At 38.8% G+C, this 23480-nt stretch overlaps 1 protein-coding gene across 6 annotated transcripts in view; it reads left to right on the top strand.

Annotated features, from left to right (window-relative positions):
• LOC131067530 (uncharacterized aarF domain-containing protein kinase At5g05200, chloroplastic) overlaps positions 1 to 23480 on the top strand; it is a 242703-nt gene that overhangs the window by 120544 nt on the left and 98679 nt on the right. For all 6 annotated transcript variants that reach the window (XR_009359156.1, XR_009111826.2, XR_009111828.2 and 3 more), the window contains exon 9: positions 13829 to 14007. Coding sequence is in view for 1 of the 6 variants with exons in the window: in XM_058002567.2 (XP_057858550.2) it covers positions 13829 to 14007 (179 nt within the window). In the remaining 5 variants the exon portion in view is untranslated. The remainder of the gene's footprint in view (positions 1 to 13828; positions 14008 to 23480) is intronic.

Below are 23480 nucleotides of genomic sequence, written 5' to 3'. Positions count from 1 at the left end.
TAGTAGAAACCTTGGAGTTGCCTCAGTGAACGTTTCTTTTGCAATCATAGCACGCGAGGAGTCTTCGTTCAAGAGAGGATAAAGTGTCTTTGGCATTTTTATTTTGTGTTGGTGTGGTCATAAAACACCCATCAACAGGGTGTATTAGCAAAGTTTGTGCTTATATACCTTGATGATATAACTATTTATTCGAAGCATGCAGCTGATCATTTTGGTCATCTTGAGCAGGTGTTTATGAAATGTAGGGAATATTGTGTGCTTGAACCCAACAAATGTGTATTTGCTACTGATGCATTTGTTGGTGGTGCCTCAACAACAATCCCTTCTGGTGATGTAGGAAGCTTGTCTTGATTTTCAGCTACATAACTAGGAGCAATATCTGGATATGGCCTCATTGGAATGTCTTCATCATAAGGGGAAGAGAATATACCTTGAGCTATTTGCCTTTTGAGGGCAAGCAACTTATTAGCTAACTTCTGCACCATAGGATCTGTTCTCTTGGTAGACCATGATTCCAACGAATAATTTTCTTTAGACCCGTTTAGTTCTATCTTTATCTTACCCGCAAGGATAAGATCATCTTCAATATCAATTGCCAAGGCTTGTGCAGCTGCAAGGTCTCTCAAAACTGCCCTTCTCAACAAGAAACATACCTCAGGTACTTGAGCATTGATGAAGAAGCACTTCAGATTTGGAGCGGTAGGTTGAGCCACCGTTGGAATTCTATTTGACAACTTATTGAATTTAGCCACAAACTCCCGCACGGGTTCATGCGGCTCTTTTTTCATTTGAGCCAACTGAGCTAACAATGCATGCATGTCCTCTACAGGCTTGAACCTTTCTTCAAACTTTGCTCTGAGAGTAGCCCAATTTGTAATGGTTTGTGGTGCGAGGTGGTAGAACCAATCTGCATTGCCAGCAGCACCTTGGAATGTCTCAATGAAAAGTCTCACTGAAACATCCTCATGTTCCACACCAAGCGCACCACATGCAATATAGAAGGCAGCAATGTGCTCATCTGGATGTTGTCTTCCATCTCCAAAGAACTTGGGAAAGTTCTTTTGCAAGCCATCAGGAAGAATATGTAAAGGTGCAGTCAGATTCAACGGACCAAAAGCATTCCCCCAAGGACCTTGAGCAACCATCTTACATGTCATTGGTGAAAGCTTGAAAAACTGCAATTACAATGAATAGGATACTAGTATACTTCAAACAAAAGTGTGAGGCTTTTGGATGCGTATCGTATCTCAGTGGAGTTGCCAATGGTGACTCGGATGGGTCAATCTGCTATGTAATGATTCAACAAATTTATATCAGAGATTCTAAGATAGAGTTAACAAAATATTTCAAATCTCTTGTTCAGCAGAAACCCAAGAAAAGTTTTTTCTGAAAACAACAAGACAATAGATTTCAAATGAAAGTTTGAGGCTTTCAAATGCGTTCGTATCCCCAGCAGAGTCACCAAAAACTGTTGGTTGAAATTACACACTGAAGTGTTGCAAGATGTTGTTTCTCGTTGTGAGAAAACTTCTTGTAATATTATGGATCACAATGGAGAATTGTTGCTAGAAGAAGTTCTCTCAGATCTATAGATGAAGATTCATCATGAATGGAGGTGTTGGAACCCTAAAATTTGCAATTTTTAGAATTCCAAATTCCAAGACAAGGAGCAAGAAAAATTCTAAATATATATATACATATATATATATATATATATACATATATATATATATATACATATATATATATATACATATATATATATATATACATATATATATATATATATTGAATAGGTACAAGTAATATATCTTATATTTGTTGCACAATATGAAACCATAACATAAACACAATAATGGGCATAAAAAATGGAGTGTGAAGCACCAAAGGGGGTATTTACATCATTTAAAGACCATTTATCCATTACATACCCATAAAATAGCCTTAAAATACCTCTAATATGCCTAAACAACTTGTAAAGTGACAATTAATTACATAAACTAAGGCAATTTCGGGATTTGGAATTATTTTTATTTAAGAGGGGGGTGTCTTTTCACCCAAAGGGGTATGAAAACCATTCAAACACATATATGTGTGATGTAAAATGTAAAGAAAAAAAATAGAGAATAGAGATAGAAGAGGTGGAGGCAATTTTGTACTTTTAAACTTTTTATCAAAAATAACCAGTTGCATTTTCTTTCTCATATGTGTTGAGAGTTAACATATTTTTAGAAGGCAGTTGCTTATGATATTATCTAAAAGTGGATAAGGTTATTCGTGTTCTTCCAGTAAAATTTTGTGTTTTATATTGTAGATTTAGATCAAAAAGATTTACTCGCGAATTGTAATTGTTCCTTGTATTTCTTCCTTGGATGGTCTCTTAAAAGTTAGGGTTAAATTCATTCAAGCAATTTACAATATAGACATTGAAGTAGAGCTCATAAGAAACAGTAACTGACAGACTCATCGAGAGGTGGTGGGATTAAAAACTGTCTCATAAGTTTACACAATAAGTCCTGAAGAAATATAAGACTCTGTAGCCCAAATAGGAGGAAAGGCACTGAGCATTTGTAAACAAACCCTTTAACCATACCAGTTACCCTTTACCTTTAAGCATTAGGATTAGTAGAGTAGGTGTAGTAGGTAATTTAGCCAAAGTGTAACATATATACTTTTGTAAGATACATAGATCAATACACACATCTGAAATCAGTCTGTTTAAGAAACTTATGCCATTTTGAGACTAGGAGATATCAGATTAAGACACTAAATCTGCTATAAAAAACATTAGTTGAAGGAACAACTAGTGAGTAGGTATACCCGCCTAGGTCCTGCAGAGCCTAAAGTGAGAGAGTTAGTAACCAAATAGGTTCACTCTATAAGTTGGCCAAGTCAATTGGAGGGTTTGATCATAGGAGTTGGCATTTCCTTAGAATCTATCCAATCTGTTGATTTGAGACCCAACAGATTGGCGACTCTGCTGGGGAAGAATTATTAAGACTCTGCTGTGGGAGAGAACTCAGAAGAAAGAAATAACTTATGTCCTCTATGAAAGAGGTGGCGACTCTGTAAAAAGGAAAATTAAATGAAAAAGATCAGTAGCATTCAGTATGTTTCAATATCCATATTTTTATGGAGAAGCATCTTCAAAAAAATATGCACAGTGGCAACCACAGCCACAAAGAGGCAAGAATATTCTAAGAAGTTTTAAGCCATTGGATTTTGGTAACATCCCTGAGTAGCCATATGCATTTCCTTGTGAGTTGAAGATCTGTATGCCGAGGTTCCCTGGAGATGAAAGGGAATCACCAATTGGGCATCTAAAATCATTTTATTGGTTTATTGAGACCTTCAAAATCTACTTAGAAGAAATGATCATGAAATGGTTTGTGCTAACATTGGAGGATGTTGCAAAGCAGTCATTTAGCTTGTTACCCCCACAAAGTATCTCATCATGGGAAGAACTTGAGTGGTGGTTCATAGAAGAATTTTACGGTGTAATCGAGGACAACACTTCAGTCGCTAGCCCTTCAATTGGTTCTCCATACCAAAATCAGATTCAATCGGATTATGATTGTGGCAATGCAATCTACAACATAAGAAGAAAGGAAGGTGAATCTATAGAAAAACTAATTGGCAGAATAATGGTGACTTATTTCCAAATGCCTGATAATATACAACTTAATTCAGCTGTACTGGAGGAATTGATCGTGAGAGAATGTGGGTCTAACAGTTTGGAATCAACATGTTCAATTCTTGAAGAATTGAATAAAAAACTACATGATTTGCGTGAGACGAGTAACATCAACATAAGAGATGCAAATGAAGATGAATATATAGAAGAATCAGTTATCCCTTTGGAAGTCCCATCTGATGAAGAAGCAATTGATGATGTTTGTGAGTAGAAGTCAGAACTTGAAGAAATTGTTGCTAACATTGATGAAGAATATTATACCAGTCATGAGGAAAGTGTGTCCATACCTGAGTACCTTGATGATACAATTGATAAAGAAGAGGTATGCGAATTTGAAAATGGCTTTCAAATATTTTCAAACCCCTTATGTGATGAAGTGATAGAGGAAAATCATATTCCCTACTGCCATGGTATGTGTGAAAAGGATTTTCATGTATTCTCAAATCCTTTATATGATGAAGAAGAAAAAATTTCAGATAGTATGGACAATAAACATGTGTGAAGACAACATTGGTAATAATATGACTAAGTCACGTGATAAAAGGACCACAAAAATAAGAGAGTTACAAAAGGAAGGTACATCACATAGAGATAAAATAAAAGGTGAAAAGAAGTACCAGTTAGATAATATGCAGCATTCCAATAAAATAGAGATGAAGAATATGCGGATGCCACAAGAAGCAAAATTTTGTAAAAGTATAAATACCATTTCCTATGGAATAGGGGATAATGGTAATCCAGGTGAAATAAAGAATCCCTATAAAATAAGGATGGATGATGCATCTTATGATAGGAATTGCCAATCAGGTGATATCAATAATTTCAAAGCTTTTATACTACATGATGAGAATTAGATGTTTGATAGAGGAAAGAATGAGTGTTCAGTTTTTGGGGCTTGGGGCCACTACATGTAGTTTTGACATAATCTACATAAGGAAGATGATTTGACACATCCAGTCTACTTTACCAGAGATAGATGGATTCTTGCTATGCCCGCATGGGGCATGCATCCCCAGACAGAGCCACTGTTGGAACCCTAAAATTTGCAATTTTTAGAATTCCAAATTCCAAGACAAGGAGCACGAAAAATTCTTAATATATATATATATATATATATATTGAATAGGTACAAGTAATATATTTTATATTTGTTGCACAATATGAAACCATAACATAAACACAATAATGGGCATAAAAAATGGAGTGTGAAGCACCAAAGGGGGTATTTACATCATTTAAAGACGATTTATCCATTATATACCCATAAAATAGTCTTAAAATACCTCTAATATGCCTAAACAACTTGTAAAGTGACAATTAATTACATAAACTAAGGCAATTGTAATGTCCCAACTTCGCAAATCTAAGGAAACATGCAAACAATGAATTTTAATGATTGATTAATTCATCTAGGGTGTAATTAGTCAAAATTCATTTGAGTTCATTTGTTATCAATAAGTCAATTCCATATTTAATTCCTAGTGGGATCAAGAGGATAAGCTACCTTAGGATGCCCGTAGCGCTTATCAGGCCCAAGGGCGGTACACTCCCCCTTGGCCCTCCTGCCAGAAGCCCTTTGTCAACTGCAGTGGGTGGCCTACCTGACAGAGGCCTAGTTCCTGCTATCCCTGTTGCCTAATTCCTCATTTATCTCATTGGGTTTGGATATGTAATTGCTTAATTTATTATCTTAGTAGAGATCATTCTTCTATTCCTTAATTGCATAATGTGGTTCATCCTTAATTAGTAATTGTATATTATTTATTAATTTATTTAATATGTGTAGATGTATTTATATGGTATGCCCATATATATATATATATGTCAATAGATTATATTTGTATTCATTAAATCATTCCTATTTATGTAGAGAATTGTATTTTACCTAAATATAAGTAATTATTGTGAATTAACAAACTACCAAACATTTATGTACCTATGAATTAAAAGTAATCTATTTATAAGTGTAAAACCTCATTCTATTAAATATTATTGCAGATGTGAACAAGGGTCAAAATGGTCTTACCTGCGTCTCCTGCCGCTGCTTCCCTTTATCCCGTTTTCCCGTGCGTCCTTCTCTCCCCCCCTTTCCTCTCGGCTTGCACTTGAAATACCCGTGGGAGGGTATGTGAGTGGGCGCCTTTGGGAATCGTGGCTGCTGCGTGAGTGGTGGTGACTGTTGGAGTCACCGCTCCTGCTCCAGCCGCAACCTTTGGCGTTTTAATTAACAGTCACCAGCGTTTTTAAGACATTGCATCTTTTACGGTAATGTGTCCTTATTACGGTATGTGTTTTAATATGGTTTTTTTAGTAAATACTTTATATTGCATGTATTAGAGTTTCAATATTATCGTATGGTGTTTAGTGTTTATTTCTTAATAATTATAGAGTATTTCTTGTGTGATCTATATTGTCTATTTAATATATATTTTTATGCTTATTTTATAATATATATTATATGATCAATATAACGTTTTATATTATGTATTAATATAATAATTTATATTGTATATTAATATTGCATTTGTACGATAGATATAATATTATATTATATTATGTATCTATATATTATGATAAAGCTCAATTAATCGTTAACATTAATAATAAAAAATATCATCAATACATATTTTATTTAAATAATAACGGAAAATATAAATGTTATCTTTTATTAAATAATTACAAAAATGTGGGGTTATGACAGCAATTTCGGGATTTGGAATTATTTTTATTTAAGAGGGGGGTGTCTTTTCACCCAAAGGGGTATGAAAACCATTCAAACACATATATATGTGATGTAAAATGTAAAGAAAAAAAATAGAGAATAGAGATAGAAGAGGTGGAGGCAATTTTGTACTTTTAAACTTTTTATCAAAAATAACTAGTTGCATTTTCTTTCTCATATGTGTTGAGAGTTAACATATTTTTAGAAGGCAGTTGCTTATGATATTATCTAAAAGTGGATAAGGTTATTCGTGTTCTTCCAGTAAAATTTTGTGTTTTATATTGTAGATTTGGATCAAAAAGATTTACTCGCGAATTGTAATTGTTCCTTGTATTTCTTCCTTGGATGGTCTCTTAAAAGTTAGGGTAAAATTCATTCAAGCAATTGACAATATAGACATTGAAGTAGAGCTCATAAGAAACAGTAACTGATAGACTCATCGAGAGGTGGTGGGATTAAAAACTGTCTCATAAGTTTACACAATAAGTCCTGAAGAAATATAAGACTCTGTAGCCCAAATAGGAGGAAAGGCACTGATCATTTGTAAACAAACCCTTTAACCATACCAGTTACCCTTTACCTTTAAGCATTAGGATTAGTAGAGTAGGTATAGTAGGTAATTTAGCCAAAGTGTAACATATATACTTTTGTAAGATACATAGATCAATACACACATCTGAAATCAGTCTGTTTAAGAAACTTATGCCATTCTGAGACTAGAAGATATAAGATTAAGACACTAAATCTGCTATAAAAAGCATTAGTTGAAGGAACAACTAGTGAGTAGGTATACCCGCCTAGGTCCTGCAGAGCCTAAAGTGAGAGAGTTAGTAACCAAATAGGTTCACTCTATAAGTTGGCGAAGTCAATTGGAGGGTTTGATCATAGGAGTTGGCATTTCCTTAGAACCTATCCAATCTGTTGATTTGAGACCCAACAGGAGGAATGAACAATTTTCAGCTGTATCGATTCAAGCTTTGGTGAAATATCAAATCTTCTTGCAAGAAATCCAGTCTTCTTTGGAGAAGAACAGCATTACAATTCTTCGTTGCAGCGATGTTATTGTAAAAACCATGATCGTTGCGAAGAATACTCACGAACTGAATCTTGATGAACTGCAAATGATCATCCATATTTTCGAAGGATTCATGGTGAAACATGTTGCAACATAAGTGTTTTTCAACACTTAGTTGTAATTTCAAATTTGTAATTTCAGTATTGTAGTTTCCCTTTTGACAAGCTTACTTATAAAAGCAATTTTGTAAATTGCAAGTTAAGTCATTACTTGCCTTTTTGTAATTACAAGCAGGCTTATTACAAGTCAATTTAGAATAGGACTTGTAATTTTGAATAAGTCTTAGTTAGTAGTTGAATAAGCCGTGGTGGTTGAGAGAATTTTTCAAGTTAGTTGTTCTCCCACCTTTTTCTCAAGATTCCTCTCCAATAAATACTTGAAAGGGTCTTTTGTAATGGGGGATCTTTTGGAAAGCAAGGAAGTAAACTCTGCTAAATTTACAGAAAGAAAGACTTTGTGCTTTTTTATGTGTAAATTGAAGGTGAAAGAAATAGAATAAGATTGCTCAAGGATTGAGACTTTGTGCTAAATATTATCTTTCTTGCTAGTGTTTGTTTAAGAGCTTAATCGAATTTGATTTGCAGACTTTGTGTTGCAAGTATTGGAGATTAATATCAGTTAGAGTAGATATTTTGTTTAGAGAAGCTATAGGACTTTGTGCCTACACTTGCTCTTGAAAGAAATTAGAAGTAGATTCTGTGATAAGGAATAGCTGTGAGACTTTGAGCTCACACTAGTTCTTGCTGTTTTATGTAGAGAAGGGTAAGATATTTCAGACTTTGTGCGGCTATACTTTGTTCTTGTTATCATTAATGTAGAAAAGGGTAGATAGGATTTCACTTATTCAAGACTTTGAGCTTGATATTGCTGTCCCATTGTGAAAGAAGTGACAAAAGTCTTTGTGCTTTCAAGAAATTTCATTTCCTTTCTCTCACTTTGTTTTATAAGTTGTTGCCATTGTTATTTTCAATTGCTATCACTTTTCTGTGAAGAGAAAATGATATAGTTTTTCTTGAAAGAAAAAAAAGACTTTTGTCTCATCCCTTTTTAGTTAAGGTATAGTTTATAGATAGGGGGAGCCTTCCCTAAATTAGGAGAGTATCATATTCACACACTGTGGCTGAAACCACAATTTTGCACATTCCCCAGGTGTACAAAATTTTCAATCAACAGTAAGGTGTATTGAGCAAAATCAGGTCAGCAGACTATCAGAAGAATTTAATGATGGCTCTTCAGGGGGCCACTTCTCTGCATGGATTACAACTATCAAAATTATTACTGACCAACCTTATTCAGTGACTCACATAGATAGGTGAAGAATTGCAATAAATGTGCTTTCTTTTTTGGAAAGCAAACGCTAGCTGCCCTTCCTCTCCACCCTATTCAAGAAGATCAACCATTCGCACAATGGGGTTTAGACTTCATTCGCATGATAAATCCACCTTCTAGTGCTGGTCACAAGTGGATCTTGGCTGCAACAAACTACTTCACCAAGTGGACAGATATAATTGCATTAAAGGATGCCACAGAGGCCTTAGTGTTGGAATTCCTTGATGGAATTGTGTGAAGATTCAGTGTCCCCTTGATGCGAAAGGGGATGGGATAGACTAGCCTAGTCTATGCTCCTTGATCCTCTCCTTGGATCACTAGGTGTTTCAACCACACCCTAGGGTCTCTAGGACTTCCCTTGCTTGTGGAATCCCCTGACCTTGCCTAATCCACCCACCAACAATCTGTGATTCTCCTCCCTAAGTCACACCTACTCTCAAGCATAAAAAACCCTCACATAGGCCAATAAGGGTTTAGCTCCTCCTTCTCCTTCTTAGGTCCTAGCAAGGTTAGGACAGGTCTCTGACATGGTTATCCATCCATTCATGTGCCCCCAAGAGGTTTTAACCTTCCATTTCATTACCGATCTCACTATTTTGTTTTTTTCCTACAAAATAGGGCTACAAGGAATGTGCCCAATTAGGCCTCCATTCCGGACTTTTAGGGCTCCCTCTTGCAAACGATGCACAAACTTGTGAAACTTCCGAAAAGGGTTGGTAATTGTTTGGCAAGGGCTCAAAGATTTTTCTGGTTTTGGGCCTCCAAGTGTCCGTACACTGCCCTAGGTAAATTTTGGGGTTTTTGAGGGTTTTTTACAAGGGTTTTAAGGTCTACCTGGGTCACAGTGATGATTTACTGTGTTTGCCACCTTATTTGGATTGGTGGAAGCTCCTCCTTGTCACCAATGGTGCTTCACACATCCCTCTACACCTCCTCCAAAGGGTGCCTCCCTCCTTGTCCTACCTTGCTCTCATGGACCTCTGCAACTTCAACCCTTCCTAGCCGGGCACAGTCTAGTCTTGCCTAGGAGTGGGTCTTTGAAAGACTTTCCTGCATCTTCAAGGGCCCTGCTTGCTTTGGGATACTGTACAAGGTTTTCACTCCTATTCCCCATGGTTTCATGGTGTCTCCACAATGGGGATAGGAGTTATCATTCCATTACCCAAAACAGTCCAAAACTGGACAGTGACAGAGTACTTCACAAAATAATTACAAACGCACAAAACTTGCACAAGAACCTACCCTAAGTGCTCAAAATGAAAAGATAAACACAATGCAAGACTCACAACACCACTCAGTTTACAAAACAATCCATTATCAACCTGTTAATGCTTCATTTGTGCCGACTGGCAACAAAAACACAGTCACAGTCAAGGTCTTTTCTCTTGGCCGTACAATCTGACATCCAACCCCCCATTTTAGGGTTTGCAACAGCTTATAGTGTCTCTGCCTCGGTTGGTGTGCCATGGTTAGGGTTCCTAACGCCAAACTAAGGTTAAGACCTATTTGGTGGAAAAGTTGCATGACAACTTTGAAAAGTTGTCATGCAACTTTTTACAACTTTTGAGCAACTTCTACAATGTTGCTTTTCTTGGCTTTTGAGCCTACCTTGGGCTATCCTATGGACACAACCATGTCAAAAGGACCCCAAACACATCAAAGGCACACCTACCTTCTACTGCACAAGAAAACTCAACCTAGACTTATGAACCTAGGACCTAAACAAAACCAATGAGCTCTTAGCTCTTATTACATTTACATGGCTTCTTAAAGAAGCAAAATTCCAACAAAGGTCACATGGAGAAAGACCTTAGAAAGTTGCTCTGCCACCACCCCTCCACCATCATATCAGATAATGGCAAGGCATTTGTTGGAACCCAAATCAGTTCTTGGGCAGTTAAGCATGGTATATACTTAAAGACAACATCCAATTATTACCCTTAGGGTAATGGTTTAGCTGAATCTTCCAACAAAAACCTCATCAGGATAGTCAAAAGGATAATTGAAGACAATCAGAGGTCTTGGCATGCTAAGTTGAGGACAGCCTTATGGGCTGACAAAATCACACCCAAGAGGGCGATTGGTAACTCCCCTTTCATGCTGATATATGGGAAGGAAACAAGACTCCAATCTTCCCTAGAGCTACCCTCTCTTGAACTAGCACATTAGCTAGAATAAATAGAGAATGATGCCATGACAGTAAGGCTAGTTGAGCTAATAGAGCTGGAAGAGGTTAGAAGTCAGGCTATGTATATGCTTAAGGCTCATCAAGAACAGCTCAAAATAAATTTTAACACAAAGGCTACTATTAGGGTCTTCAAAGAGGGAGATTTAGTTCTCAAGTGGGATGCAGACAGAGCCAAAGTCGGACAATACTCCGAATTTGATGCTATCTGGATTGGTCCGTATGTTATCACCAGTTGCAAGGAGGGCAATGTATTTCATCTCTCTAGGCTTGATGGTGAAGTTCTTCCAATCCCAGTCAATGGGATTCATCTCAAGCCTTGCTTCTAAAGAGGGTCTTGATGACAATGTAAATATTAGATCAGAGATTGTTTTTCTTTCGTAAGTGCATTTGTGCCTGCTACATTCTCCTTAAGAGAATGTATGCTTTAGTCTCTAGCTTCCCTCCAAGTGTTGGCACACAAATGTTTTGGCTCCTTCCATTGACTTAGTGCCCAATAGATGCTTAAGGTTTCTGGATTCCATTTTAGCAGGCAAGCATCCTGTAATGGTCACCAAAATGTTGTCATTTTATGACATCCTTGATCCATTAGTGAGAATTGATTAGGGATATGTTCCATGGACCAACACTGCCCCAGTTGATCAAGGACAAAACCAATGGAATCATGAAATGTTAAATGTGGTCTTGTCAAGAGGCAGGTTCCCAAGCCTTTTCCTTCTTGAACCCAAAATCCTAGAATTCCTAGTTTCTAAGCCCTTTCCTTCTTCAACCTAGAATCTTGGAATCCCGAAATTCCCTGTTTCCTAGCCTTTTCCTTCTTGAACCCAGAATCCTGGAATTCCCAGTTCCCAAGCCTTTTCCTTCTTGAACCCAGAATCCCAAAATCGCGGAATTCCTAGTTCCCAAGCGTTTTCCTCCTTGAACCTAGAATCCCGAAATTCCCAGTTCCCAAGCCTTTTCCTCCTTGAACCCAAAATTTCCAATTCCCAAGCCTTTTCCTTCTTGTAACAAACCCTAATTAGTGTTTCTATGTTTCGATCTTGGCCATTGATTGTGAATCAATCCGAGTCGTTCATTGTAATGAGACCTCTATATAAGGCTCAATGCTCTCATTTGTTAAGGTTAATAGTTAGCAGTAGAAGAGTAGAAGATAGTTAGCAGTTAAATCATTAGGAGTTAAGAGTAGAGTAGGAGAAGAAGAAATTGTTGGTAAGACTTATAAATTATTATACTCTTTTCATTGGAGATATGGTGAAATGTGTTGTTTCAACAAGTTGCATGGTTTCTACTTCTCATTTGCTTTAATGTTGATTAGATGAATGGAAAATTTAGTGGGTGCTTAGTGGTCAAATTTGCATATCCATACTACTAGCAGTTTGCTTTTTGTAAACTTGCCTTGCATGGTCAACTGGAATCCTTATTCAAACTTAACTTCAGTTGCTATTCACACATTGATATGCATTGCTTGATGGTGTCTATGTTGCTGGTAGCAATTTGAACATCATATATCTACCTTAGAAGATCACACTAGCTTTGTAAAAGGTCTTTGTAATATTGATTCACCCCCCTATACCCGTCCCAATATAACTGAGTGCTCCTCAGCAAAGCTCTTCTGGTTTAATTGTTTTGGTTGTGGGTTTGTTCAAGATTATATTTCAATTTGGTTTGATTTTCCATTTTTTTGTATATGTTTGTGGATTTTCTGAACAATGCAATTTTTGAAATGATTGCAGAGTATTAATTTATCGAATTTCCAATGATGATTCTTTTAATATTAATTTTGGCTATTCGTAGATTGGCTATACATATTCTTTTCTCAGCCACACCTCATATTATTTTTAATATTTATAGAAGGGCTTAATATTATTGAATGAAATATATCATTGGGAAGTAAGTGGCTACTGTAATTTTTTGTAGTTGAAGTGATTTATTAAGAAAGAGTTAAGCTTTGTTGAAGACCTATATGATAATTTCCTTGCTTCTGTACCCTTTTCTGATTTAGCCGCAGCCTACAAGGATTGATGTGTTCTGGTAGTAGCTACTAAAAGGTATTTGAACCAAGCTTTAAGGATAATAGTTGCTGCCATACTGTCTTGGCATCTAGTGCAGCTTTTGGAACTTTTTTAGCACCTGTCTAGCCTAAAGTACTCTTCCAGATGCATACATGTATGGGTAATCTTCATAAATATTGTTTAATCTAAACTATTAATCTTGCATAGAAATTCAATGTGGCTTGGTTCTAGAAACGTTTTACATTAAGAAAATTTTACTTTATCCCAGTACCTTCATATTTATAATAAATGCTAAAAAGCTTACCATAGGAATAATCATGACACAATAAGGAATGGAATACAAGAAAGCGAAATACATAGGGCAAAATTCAAAATTAAAATTTGTACTTCTATGACTTTGTGATAGGAAGCTATTTTTTCAATTTTTTTCTTTTTGAAAAAAATTATATGACGAAGACTCCTTGCATGAACTACATAGAAAAAAGTTCATTGATACAGCAATGCCGTTATGCCCTTTGTGGTCACATAACGACAAAGAAAGTTATATTGCCATGCATATTGCACCTCATAAAAATGCCAAAGGCTACAAATCAAAGACCTTTAACATACAATCATTGATATCCCACATAAGCATTGTAACTACATAAAACTGATTCAAAAATATAAAATATAAAGTGTTTTTTAGTTTTTTTGGTAGTTTATTTTTTTACCTTGTACAAATGTCAACAAAATTACCATTTATAAAAGGTGCAGTCCACTAGAATGTATGTAAGTCTTGATAATTTTGCTCCAAACTGTTGTCTTTATATAGGCATTGTAGGCCGCATCTCTCCAAGGACGTGGACTGCAATGGAGACTTTCTTAACATCTATTGGAAATGGACAGTTTGAAGCAATGGCTGCTTCCCTAGTTCAAATGGGTGCTACCAGTGATAATGTAGACACTAGAAGTTTTGCACGTGACTTGGAGAAGATATTCTCATCAGTACAAGTATGCCTGTATCTATTTGTTGAAGCAGTATTTCATTGCAAAAAGGAATGAATAGGATAACAATCATATGAAATGCTTTTTATATTTTACTCCCCTTGCAGCATAATATTCTTGTATGCTTGTGAAAATTACCTATGAATTTGAATGCAAAAACACAGCATTTCTTTTTCTGCTCTTTGAGGGGTGCAACTTATGATCTGTTTAGATCTGAATCCCTTATAGAATGTTACATTTTTTGTTGTTGTTTGTGTCGAATCTATAGATGTTTACAGCTGGTTATAATTGTATTCTCTTCTAGACAAACCAAATATGTCGCAACAGCTACTTTTTGCTAGTCTGAAACACAGTAGGCATTCTGATCTTGGCTTCTTTGCTTAAGTGGAAGTTTACAAGAGGTGAAAGATGTTTGGCCTCTCAATATTGAGTATATTAGTGCCTAATTTCTTTCCTTTTACATTCTTCAAAGAAAAGTCTGCATTCTTTGAGAATTCCTTTTATAAGAGTGGTTAAAATTTCCTAAAGAACTCCTTGTTTTGCTGTTTTGGATATATGCACTTGTTGGTACCCATGTGAAACTCAACATTCATGCTCCTTTTGTCAAATTTGTTGTTACTTTGTCAATACATTCAATTCATGATGTTCCCAATTAATTTGCAGAAGTTTTTCCTATCCTAGTCTTTTTTCCTAAAGATTGTTGCAGGATGAAGTGATCACCACAAGCCCAATAGGGAGTAAAAGATAAAGTTGTTCAATGTTAAAGAATCAGAGAATGATGAAGATGATGGAATAGAGCAATGGAGCAGGTCAGAGCAGTTTAGCTGAGTAGACATGGCAAAATGAGTCTGGATTTTGCCTAAATATAAAAAAGGAGCATGAAATAGCAAAGGTGACAACAGCATAGTAGTGAAATGGTTGGCAAACTCCTACCAAAGTTTTCATTAAAGACTTAGTGTATTCTGCCTCAACATCAGTAATAGGGTAAAGAGGCCTAGGTTTGTGCCTAAGGTGGCTATGCCATGTGTTTTCTCCGCCACCGCACAATTTTTATGGCAAAGCCAAATCGCATTCAGTGCCAAAACCTCTGCTTTTTGGTATAAGTCATGTAAATCTCCTCCTCGGGACACTTTGTTTTTGGTTTAGGGCAACACAAATTCTGTCCAAAGTAACAAAAAATGGCTGTCTTGTGAGATCCATGTTCAATTTTGAATAGGAAATAAAATTAGAATGAGGTATGCCTTTTGGATGGTTTCAAACCTAACAAAAGTGCCTAGGAAGTGGCAAACTGTTTAATCATTTGTTTCAGTAGTTTGAGATCAGATCGGACACCTTTTAGTGGTTGAAACCAAGCAGCACTTAAGAAACATGGCAAGTTGTCAAGTGAAGCAGGCCCAGATATCAGGGGTTTGAAACAAGAACAGGAATCAGCTTTTTCATGGCTGCAACCAACAAAAATAGTGCATATAAATTTGGCAATAACCTTATGGATCTCTGCTTAGGAATAAGTCATAAATCGGGTCAAATAGGGTACACTTTCACCTGTCTGTAACCCAGCAAATGTCTGCCTCAAACAGCCAGGCAAAAGGCAACTACTATTAAGTCATTAGCACTTAGTTTAAAGGCTAGGTTAAAAGAAAAAAAGTGGCATGCTTTTGAGAGGGCAGCACAATGTAAAATCTTCACCATAAGGTAGTCTTGACGTGGCTAAGATCATGTTGCTACAACTCTCTCCAATCAACGCAGAATAGAATGCTAAGTATCCTATCCTCTCTTGAGATAAGGAAATCCCTAATGCTGTTTTAGTTGATCAATGGGGATGACCTCAAGGTTTCGATTGTCAGGTCTTGATTGCAGGATAGCTCAATAGTTGATGTGTTTTGCTGATAACACAAAGGGGACTTACGGTTAGACAAAGTTGGTTTTGTTCGCACAAGTTCCCTAATATCCTACAGTCTTGATTTCATCCAATTTTGCTTTAATACGATGCTGTTCAGACTTCAACTTTGGTAAAAAAACAAGGGGGAAAAAAGGAAGGGAAAAGAGGGAGAAAATGCCTAATTAATCTACTTAAAAATAACACCTTCAAGCTGATAGACAAAAATCTTGCAATAATCAAATTTTATTTCGCTAGCAATTCGCACAACTACATAAAATTGATGCAATCTCCAAAGGGGAAACAAATTTTCAAGTTTTTAAACATAAATGCTGAATTTGAGAGATTCATACATTCCATGTTCAAAAACCGAACTAAGCATATTAACAAGTTCAGACTAACCATGCAGAGGAATTGGCAATCAGCCAATCCTTAATGGTATGGACGAAGATTTCTATCAGACATCAACTTGCACATATTATTTTGCAAAGCAAAATGCATACATAAATTTAAAGAGTGAAGAAATAGACCATGCACTCACATGAAACAGTAACAGCTTCAATTTCCATTAAGTCTGAATATATTTCTACAGAGCTTTTGCAACAATCCACAATTTCTTACTAAAAATAGAAGAGAAACCAACTCCCTTAAATAGGATTTCAAAACAGATGAATGGCCAAGATTAAACTTAAACAAGTGGCCCGGATTCATCCCTTAAAACAAGGCTGCCCATACCCATAAATGGAAAACAAAATATCACTTCCAACCATAAAGTAACTGATAACTACCAACTACCAAACATAAAGCTGCTCCAAAAAGTGCACTTGCACGGAGCTCAAAAATTTACAATGACTTTGGTAGTTGGAAAGAAACTTTATTGTTGAAAAAGTGCATTTAGAATTTGAAAGAATCAGATATTCTCAAGAAAACACTTTTTCCTTCCCCGAGGTAGACTCTTTCTCCAAAAATTGAACTTCGTCGTGCAAGTACTCTCTCCGTGTGTCCCGATCTGCTGCACGTTATACTCGAACGTAATCCTGAAATCTCATGCACAGTTGGAACAGTACCATGTTGGGGGGCATAGGAGGATGGCGTATTTTGTATTGCATACCCTCTAGGTGGTGATCCACATGTTTCAACCCATCACTCCAGACCGATCGATGAGTTTCAAAACCCAATATGTCCGCACGCAGCTCACTGGCAAATTCCAATTCTTCTATGGAGTACGTGACTTTATGAATTCTCAGTCTATCCTCCCACCTTGGTCGTACCTCATTATCCTTCATGCTACTCTTCCAACTGGGGACCATCGATTTGAGGATGCTTTCACCAAGAGCCTTCATGTTTGACAAAATTTCCTCCCACTCACCCTGGTCTCTATTTATGGTATCTTTCATATCCTTTTTTATGCTGGCAGTCCAGTACCAGTCTTTGAAAGTGTCGATGTCGTAGGGATCTAGGATAGTATTCAACGTGGGAATCTGAGTGTGGGTCCAAAAAAGAGCCCTCATGAGGGGGACAACCACACCAACCACCTCATGGACCTTGAAACATTCCCTCTTTACTTCAAACATCTTGACGCGAATGGTCTCTCGGTTGTGGGCCATTTTCCGCACATCTTTGATGATCTGCTCTCCTTTTTCCCTAATGTCTCGAATCCATTCCCTGACAGCCTTGGCCGTGTCACGCACTCCTTCAAATTCAGTTGTAGTCTTTTGTGCTAGTGCCAATGGGGGAACATGGGATTCAGCGGCATGCTGCAGCGGTTTAAACAGGTGATCTATGTACCCCTCAGCTTGCTTAGCACGAGCCCGGTACATATATCTTTCAGTGGTCATTTCGTTGACCTGTCTGAACATATTCTGCACAGAATCTTTGAATTCTTCCCTCTCCTGCTCTTTGGTGGCTCATCCTATTGGGATGGTCATGACGTTGTAATCAGCCAATGCAATCTGATCTGCTGGTTTGTTTGCAGGTGGGGTAGCAATATGAATCGTGCGGTTCCTTTGCTCGTCTTGGGTAATCCTGGAGCAAGTCTTCGGCTTTTTCTTGCCTTTGGATTTTATTTCTCCTATTTGAGAGAAGATATCCTCCTTAATTGGTGGTTCGACAACCGCTTTCCGCTGTGCATGAGCTATTAACCATTCCTGAGGGATGGTCTGTCCAGATGTAATTGCTAGATTCTCACTATGTTCTTTGGAGGCCTCAGCTGACTCACTGCTTATGCGTAATTGACCAGATATAGGGGGAATGAGAGCAGTATCTAGTCCTTTACTCACGGCTAAGTTCTCCCCCTCCTTAGTGAGCAACTGCTGGGTATCCTCTAGTAATGGCTGCTCTCCAGTCCTGGTGGGTTCTTGAGTTCCATCCTCTTTTTGTTCTCGCTCAACTGTGGTGTCATCTTTGTTGCCGCTTTCCTGGTGCAACTCATGCCTGCTCTCTTGCGTGAGCTCTTGTTTACCAATCCCTTGATTAGGTGCAATCTCTCCCTCCTCGAGCTGATTTCCAGGTCCATCCAAACCAATGATCCTCACCTCTGCCTCTTGCTCATTTTGTATTTGAGGATTATTTGCCTCCGATGCAACAAGATCATTTTGTGAAGGTGGAGTGGGAATGTAATCAAGTTCAACCACATCATCCTCTAAACTGGGGTGCTTGGAAGAAGAAGTAACCTCTGGCCTCCTGATTGGGATCTTTTCTCTTCTTGTTCTTTTCGATGTTCGAGTCCCCCTATTGGCCCTTGCTTTCTTTCTCTTCTTTTCAGGTTTCTCAACCTCTTCGTTTTGTGTGCTTGAGGTTCCTTCATCCTCTGAAGACTGGGAATCGAGACTACCCATCAAATTGTATGTGAATTGGGTTCCTTCGTGGGTTAGCCTCTTAATTTGTTGGCATAACCAGGTATCTGTGTACCTTCTTGGACCTTCCATGACTGCTTCAAAATCTGTGATTGGGTCCTGAGTCCAATCAATGGCTGGCGGGAGGTCCTTGACTGCTTCAAATTCTCGGACTTGTAAGCAATTTCCATAGTCTGTCACTTGATTTGGGGACTAGCTTTACTCATAAAGCCGCATTTGCTGAACACTCAACCTAGAATATTCCCGCCGACGGACCTCAAAGTCATCAGAACAATTGCTCCAATAGTCCTCAATCGATACCTTGGCCCTGTAATGCTTGCCGTAGGCCCTTTTTCCCAATCCCTCATGGTGAAAGCATTTCTTGGGGAAATGCTCCTGTAAGCAATAGGATGCCAATTCAACAAATGACTCTTCAGCGTGCACTGAATTTTTGAAGTGCGCATCAGGATTACCCAAAATCATGGAGAAGGTGAACCCCGATTGCTTTTTGTCTCTGAGTAAGCTACCTGTTGGGTGTGCCTACCTTGTTACCTCCATGAGGATTAATCTGTTTGATGGATAGCGTGAAAGCCGATATGGTGTTTCCTCAAAGCCAGCTATTCTAATGTAGGTGAACCTGGGGAGCTAGATGAACCATGCACCTTATTTTAGGATCAGGGTGGTAGCCTGTTTTGACAGCCTTATATGCAATCCTCCTTGCATTAATCTAACCAGGTGCATTGTAAAAGAGTCATTAACACATTCGTACTGACCAATTGCGTATGTGATGTTATTATTTTCTCTTTGGGCAATGTCATAGTAATGCAACTGAGGGTAGCAGTCGTATACCTTCACCTGATTCAACCGTTCCCAATCTCACCTTCCTTAATTAATCTCGTCAGCGACTGGTGTCGAGCAAACATGTAGACCAAGTAGGAAGTCATGGCAAAGTACTTTTTTTCTTCAAGCTCAACCAACTGTGTATGAATATTGTCGCTGATGATCTGAGCCCAGTCGAACTTAGACTTCCCAAAGAAAACTTGCTCAGTGAAGTAGAACATCCATTCCCCGAAGAGATTGGATTGGGGAAGTCCAATGACCCGATTGAGTAAGGTAACCATATCATCATACTCATTGTCAAAATCGCTTTTGGGGGTCTTTTTAGTGATTCTAGTGCTTGGTGGTCTTCTCTCACTGAACCATTCCTCGTTTATCACTGTTTTGCACTTAGCAGGATTCATGTCATAAACAACTTGAACCTCATCGATAGTTGTGGCAATGGGATCTGCTGTCATTTTATGACACCCGTGGTCCATCAGTGAGAACCGATCAGAGATATGTTCCATGGACCAGCGCGGCCCCAGCTGATCAAGGAGAGAAGAATCATGAAGTGTGAAGTGTTGCCTTGTCCGGAAGAAGTTCCTCCCTTGGCTTTTTCTTCTTCCCCGGAACCCCAAAACCTCGAGGTTCCGAGGTTCTTTGCCTTAGCCGCTTTCTTTCCTTCTCCGGAACCCCAAGGTTTCGAAGTTCCCTTCCTTCCCCCTCATCGTTTCTCCAGTTTCTCCGGAATTCCGGAATCCTGAGGGTCCGAAGTTCTTTCCTAGCTTAGCCTCTCCTCTCCCTAGCCTTTCTCTCTTTTTGCCCGAAACTCTGGAACCCCGAGTTTCCAAAGTTCCTTGTCCCTTTTCTCCTTCCCTGTTCGGAACTCCAGAACCTCGAGGTTCCGAAGTTCCTAGCCTTCCTTTCCTTCGCCTCTTCTCTTAAGCTTCTCCTTTCCACGGAACTCCGGAACCTCGAGGTTCCGAAGTTCCTTTGCGCAGTTCCTCGGAACTCCGGAACCCCGAGGTTTCGAAGTTCCCTTCCCTTGCCTTGCCCGGAACCTTGGAACCCCGAGGTTTCGAGGTTCCCTCCCACCCCCCCTTCTTCCTTCTTCTCCCCGGAACATCGGAATCCCGAGGTTCCGAGGTTCCTTCCCCTTTTGCCTTCTCGCTCTAGTTCGTCCTGGAACTCTGGAACCCCGAGGTTCCAAAGTTCTTCCCTTGTCTTCCTCACTTTGGGAGTCCGAGCTTCTGAAGACTCCAGGCTTCCTTCCATCTGGCGACACTTCCGGATGGTGTGATCAACACTCAAGGCTTTTAATGCTCCGACAACTTGGTGACTTGTACACTTTCTTTTGTGGAGCCACAAGGGTGCATTAAGTGTTTTTGGCAGGATTTCCATCAAGGAAGGTACGGGGCCATGCTTGGTGACTTATGTCATGACTGACTTTGGAAGGTCAATCAATCTATCTTCCTTAGAATTGCCTTTGGAGGTATGGCTAGGTTGCTTGCATGTAGAAGCCAAGTGCATGCACTTCCCTGCACTTCTAGACTGACATGCAGGGGTCATGATCACATTGTAACCCATTGTTTTATATAAGGCTGATAAGCCTCATTGTAAGGGGTTCTCTCCCTGCTTCCTTGAGCTTTATTATGCTCTTCTCTTCTCTTGAAGACTTGTAATCTTTTGCATTTCTGCAACTGTAAGATTGGCCTTCGGCCTTATGATCAATTGAAAATCTCTATTCTTGCCTTCCTTCAACTTATGTATGATGTGTATGTGTTCTTACCTTCATTATAAGTGTATGTTCGTGGTTTCCTTTCACATGTATGCTGTATTAGCTGGTCTTTTGAGTGTGACTTTGTGGGAATCCTTCTCCCCTCTTAACATTTAAAAAATTCTACCCTCCACATATGCGTTTGGGTCATTCATGCAATTGAAGCTTGTGCATCTCTTAGGCTTTTCAGTTGATTCTTTGTGTCATTTCGCGCGGGGAGAGGAACTATCTCTTCTTGGTGCATCACCTCCTTTTATTTCAAGCAATTCTCTCTTCCCTTTACCTCTGCAAATTGTTAGGATAGGGTTAGGAGTTAGTTTTGAAGTGTTGAGTTGGTTCAACACTTGCACCTGGAGTGAGGAGGAAGCCGACCTTCTCCGGAGATTCAACCCCCTCGCGCAAGGTCCCACACTTCGGGGTTGTTTCCATGTTTTACAAGGTTGCTGAGTTGATAGCTTAGTAAGGGTGCAAGCTTTTGTGATAAGAGTTTTTGGCACGCCCGGTAGGACTCCATTCAATTCACATGCTAAGGATTCAGTGTTGTTCTTGGCATCTCAGCCTTTAGAGGCAGTCATCTTCAAGCACTTTGTAATATCCCAAATATTTTTTTTGTTTTTTAGGACCAATAATAATCATCAACCAACAGATAACGCGTTAAGGTTAGAAAACATAAACTGAAAGCTTGTTGAAAAGTGTAACCCTTCCACTTTCTGATAACCAAGTGCCCAACATGGGAAGGTGAGAGCATACGATGGATAGGGGATCGTTAGATCTCAAATCTGCTGAAAAGATGAAATGAATACAATAATGGGCGGCAAGCCAGCCCCTTCCGCTTATCCAGCGGGAAAGCAAGAAACTTGGCAGTGAACCAGCCAAGAGAAACATACAGTAGACACAAATCACTCAATCGTGGTATTTCAGCTGGAGGACTGAATTACAAATAAACTCAAGTCGACCGCTTATGCAGCGGGAGGACCATTACAACCAATCATCACTCGAACGCTTATGCAATGGGAGGATTGAATTACAATTTAACTGAAATAGGGGGCAAGCCAGCCTGTTCCACTTTTCAGCGGGATGAGAGTTTACAAGCCAGAATGGTTAGTAGTACTACTTAACCTTACAATAACAGAGAGAGTGAGAGTAGAAAAGCAATGCTGAACATCCAAAATAAATAGCATGAAATTTTGCTCACATCAAATCTGCAGGCTGGAAATGTAAAACCAGTAGCCTATGAACTCACTAAAACACTCATAACTCTCTCATTTCTCACCCAATTCACCCCAAATTAATTCTAAACCAATACTATATCCACAACAATGAAACCAAACCAGAGAAACGAGACTCGCCTGAAATCGCCCAAACTCGGCGAGTCCGAGTCCGAGTCAAGCCAAACGAGTCCCAGGGGCTCGGACTCGGACTCGGCCGAGTCTGGAGAGTAAACTCGCCAGACTCGCCGAGTTGGCGATTTTGGCTCAAAATCGCCAGACTCGGCGAGTCCTGAGCCCCAGACTCGGCTACTGGTTGGGCTAATAAAATGACAAAAAAAAAAAAACATTTTAAAAAGTTTTTTTAAAAAGTAATAAGTTTTTTTGGAAGGGCGAAATTTGACATTTTGGTCTCTCCGTCAGGATTATTTTATGGAATATAACATTTAAGTATAAGTGACATTTCCTTATATTCCATATATACTGTCAGGATGTTTGAGAGTGGTTTCGGGCCTCCAGGAGTTATATTGCAAAATCTAGTTTTTGGAGGATTCTTCAGTTTTCCAGACTTAGTCAAATTTCAGGATCAGGACATTCCAGACTTAGCCAAATTTTAGGGCATTTGAAGATCAGGATGACATTCCAGACTTTATCACTCACCAACTTGACCTAGCTTGGACCTTCAAGAATGATACTCACTCACCAAGCAAGACCCAATTAGCAACAAGAGCAAAACCAGGCCCTAAGGAAGACTCTCAAAGAAACCCTAATTCAGACTTGTAATAAGTTTTTTTGGCCTCGTGGGGCGCTGCCCCTCGACCTCGCCCTGTATTGCGACAGGGAGCGCGCAAGGGGCGCTGCCCCTTGACCCCACCTTGGGGGCGCTGCCCCCAAACCCCCGTCGAAAAATATGGGGGAAACTGCGTCGATAGAAGTAGAGAAAATTTAACCTACGAGTCTGACAT

Source organism: Cryptomeria japonica, chromosome 10 (assembly GCF_030272615.1).
Source record: "Cryptomeria japonica chromosome 10, Sugi_1.0, whole genome shotgun sequence".
Classification (NCBI taxonomy): Eukaryota; Viridiplantae; Streptophyta; class Pinopsida; order Cupressales; family Cupressaceae; genus Cryptomeria; species Cryptomeria japonica.
Note: the sequence above shows the minus strand (reverse complement) of the source record. Positions and strands in the feature narration are given on the sequence as shown.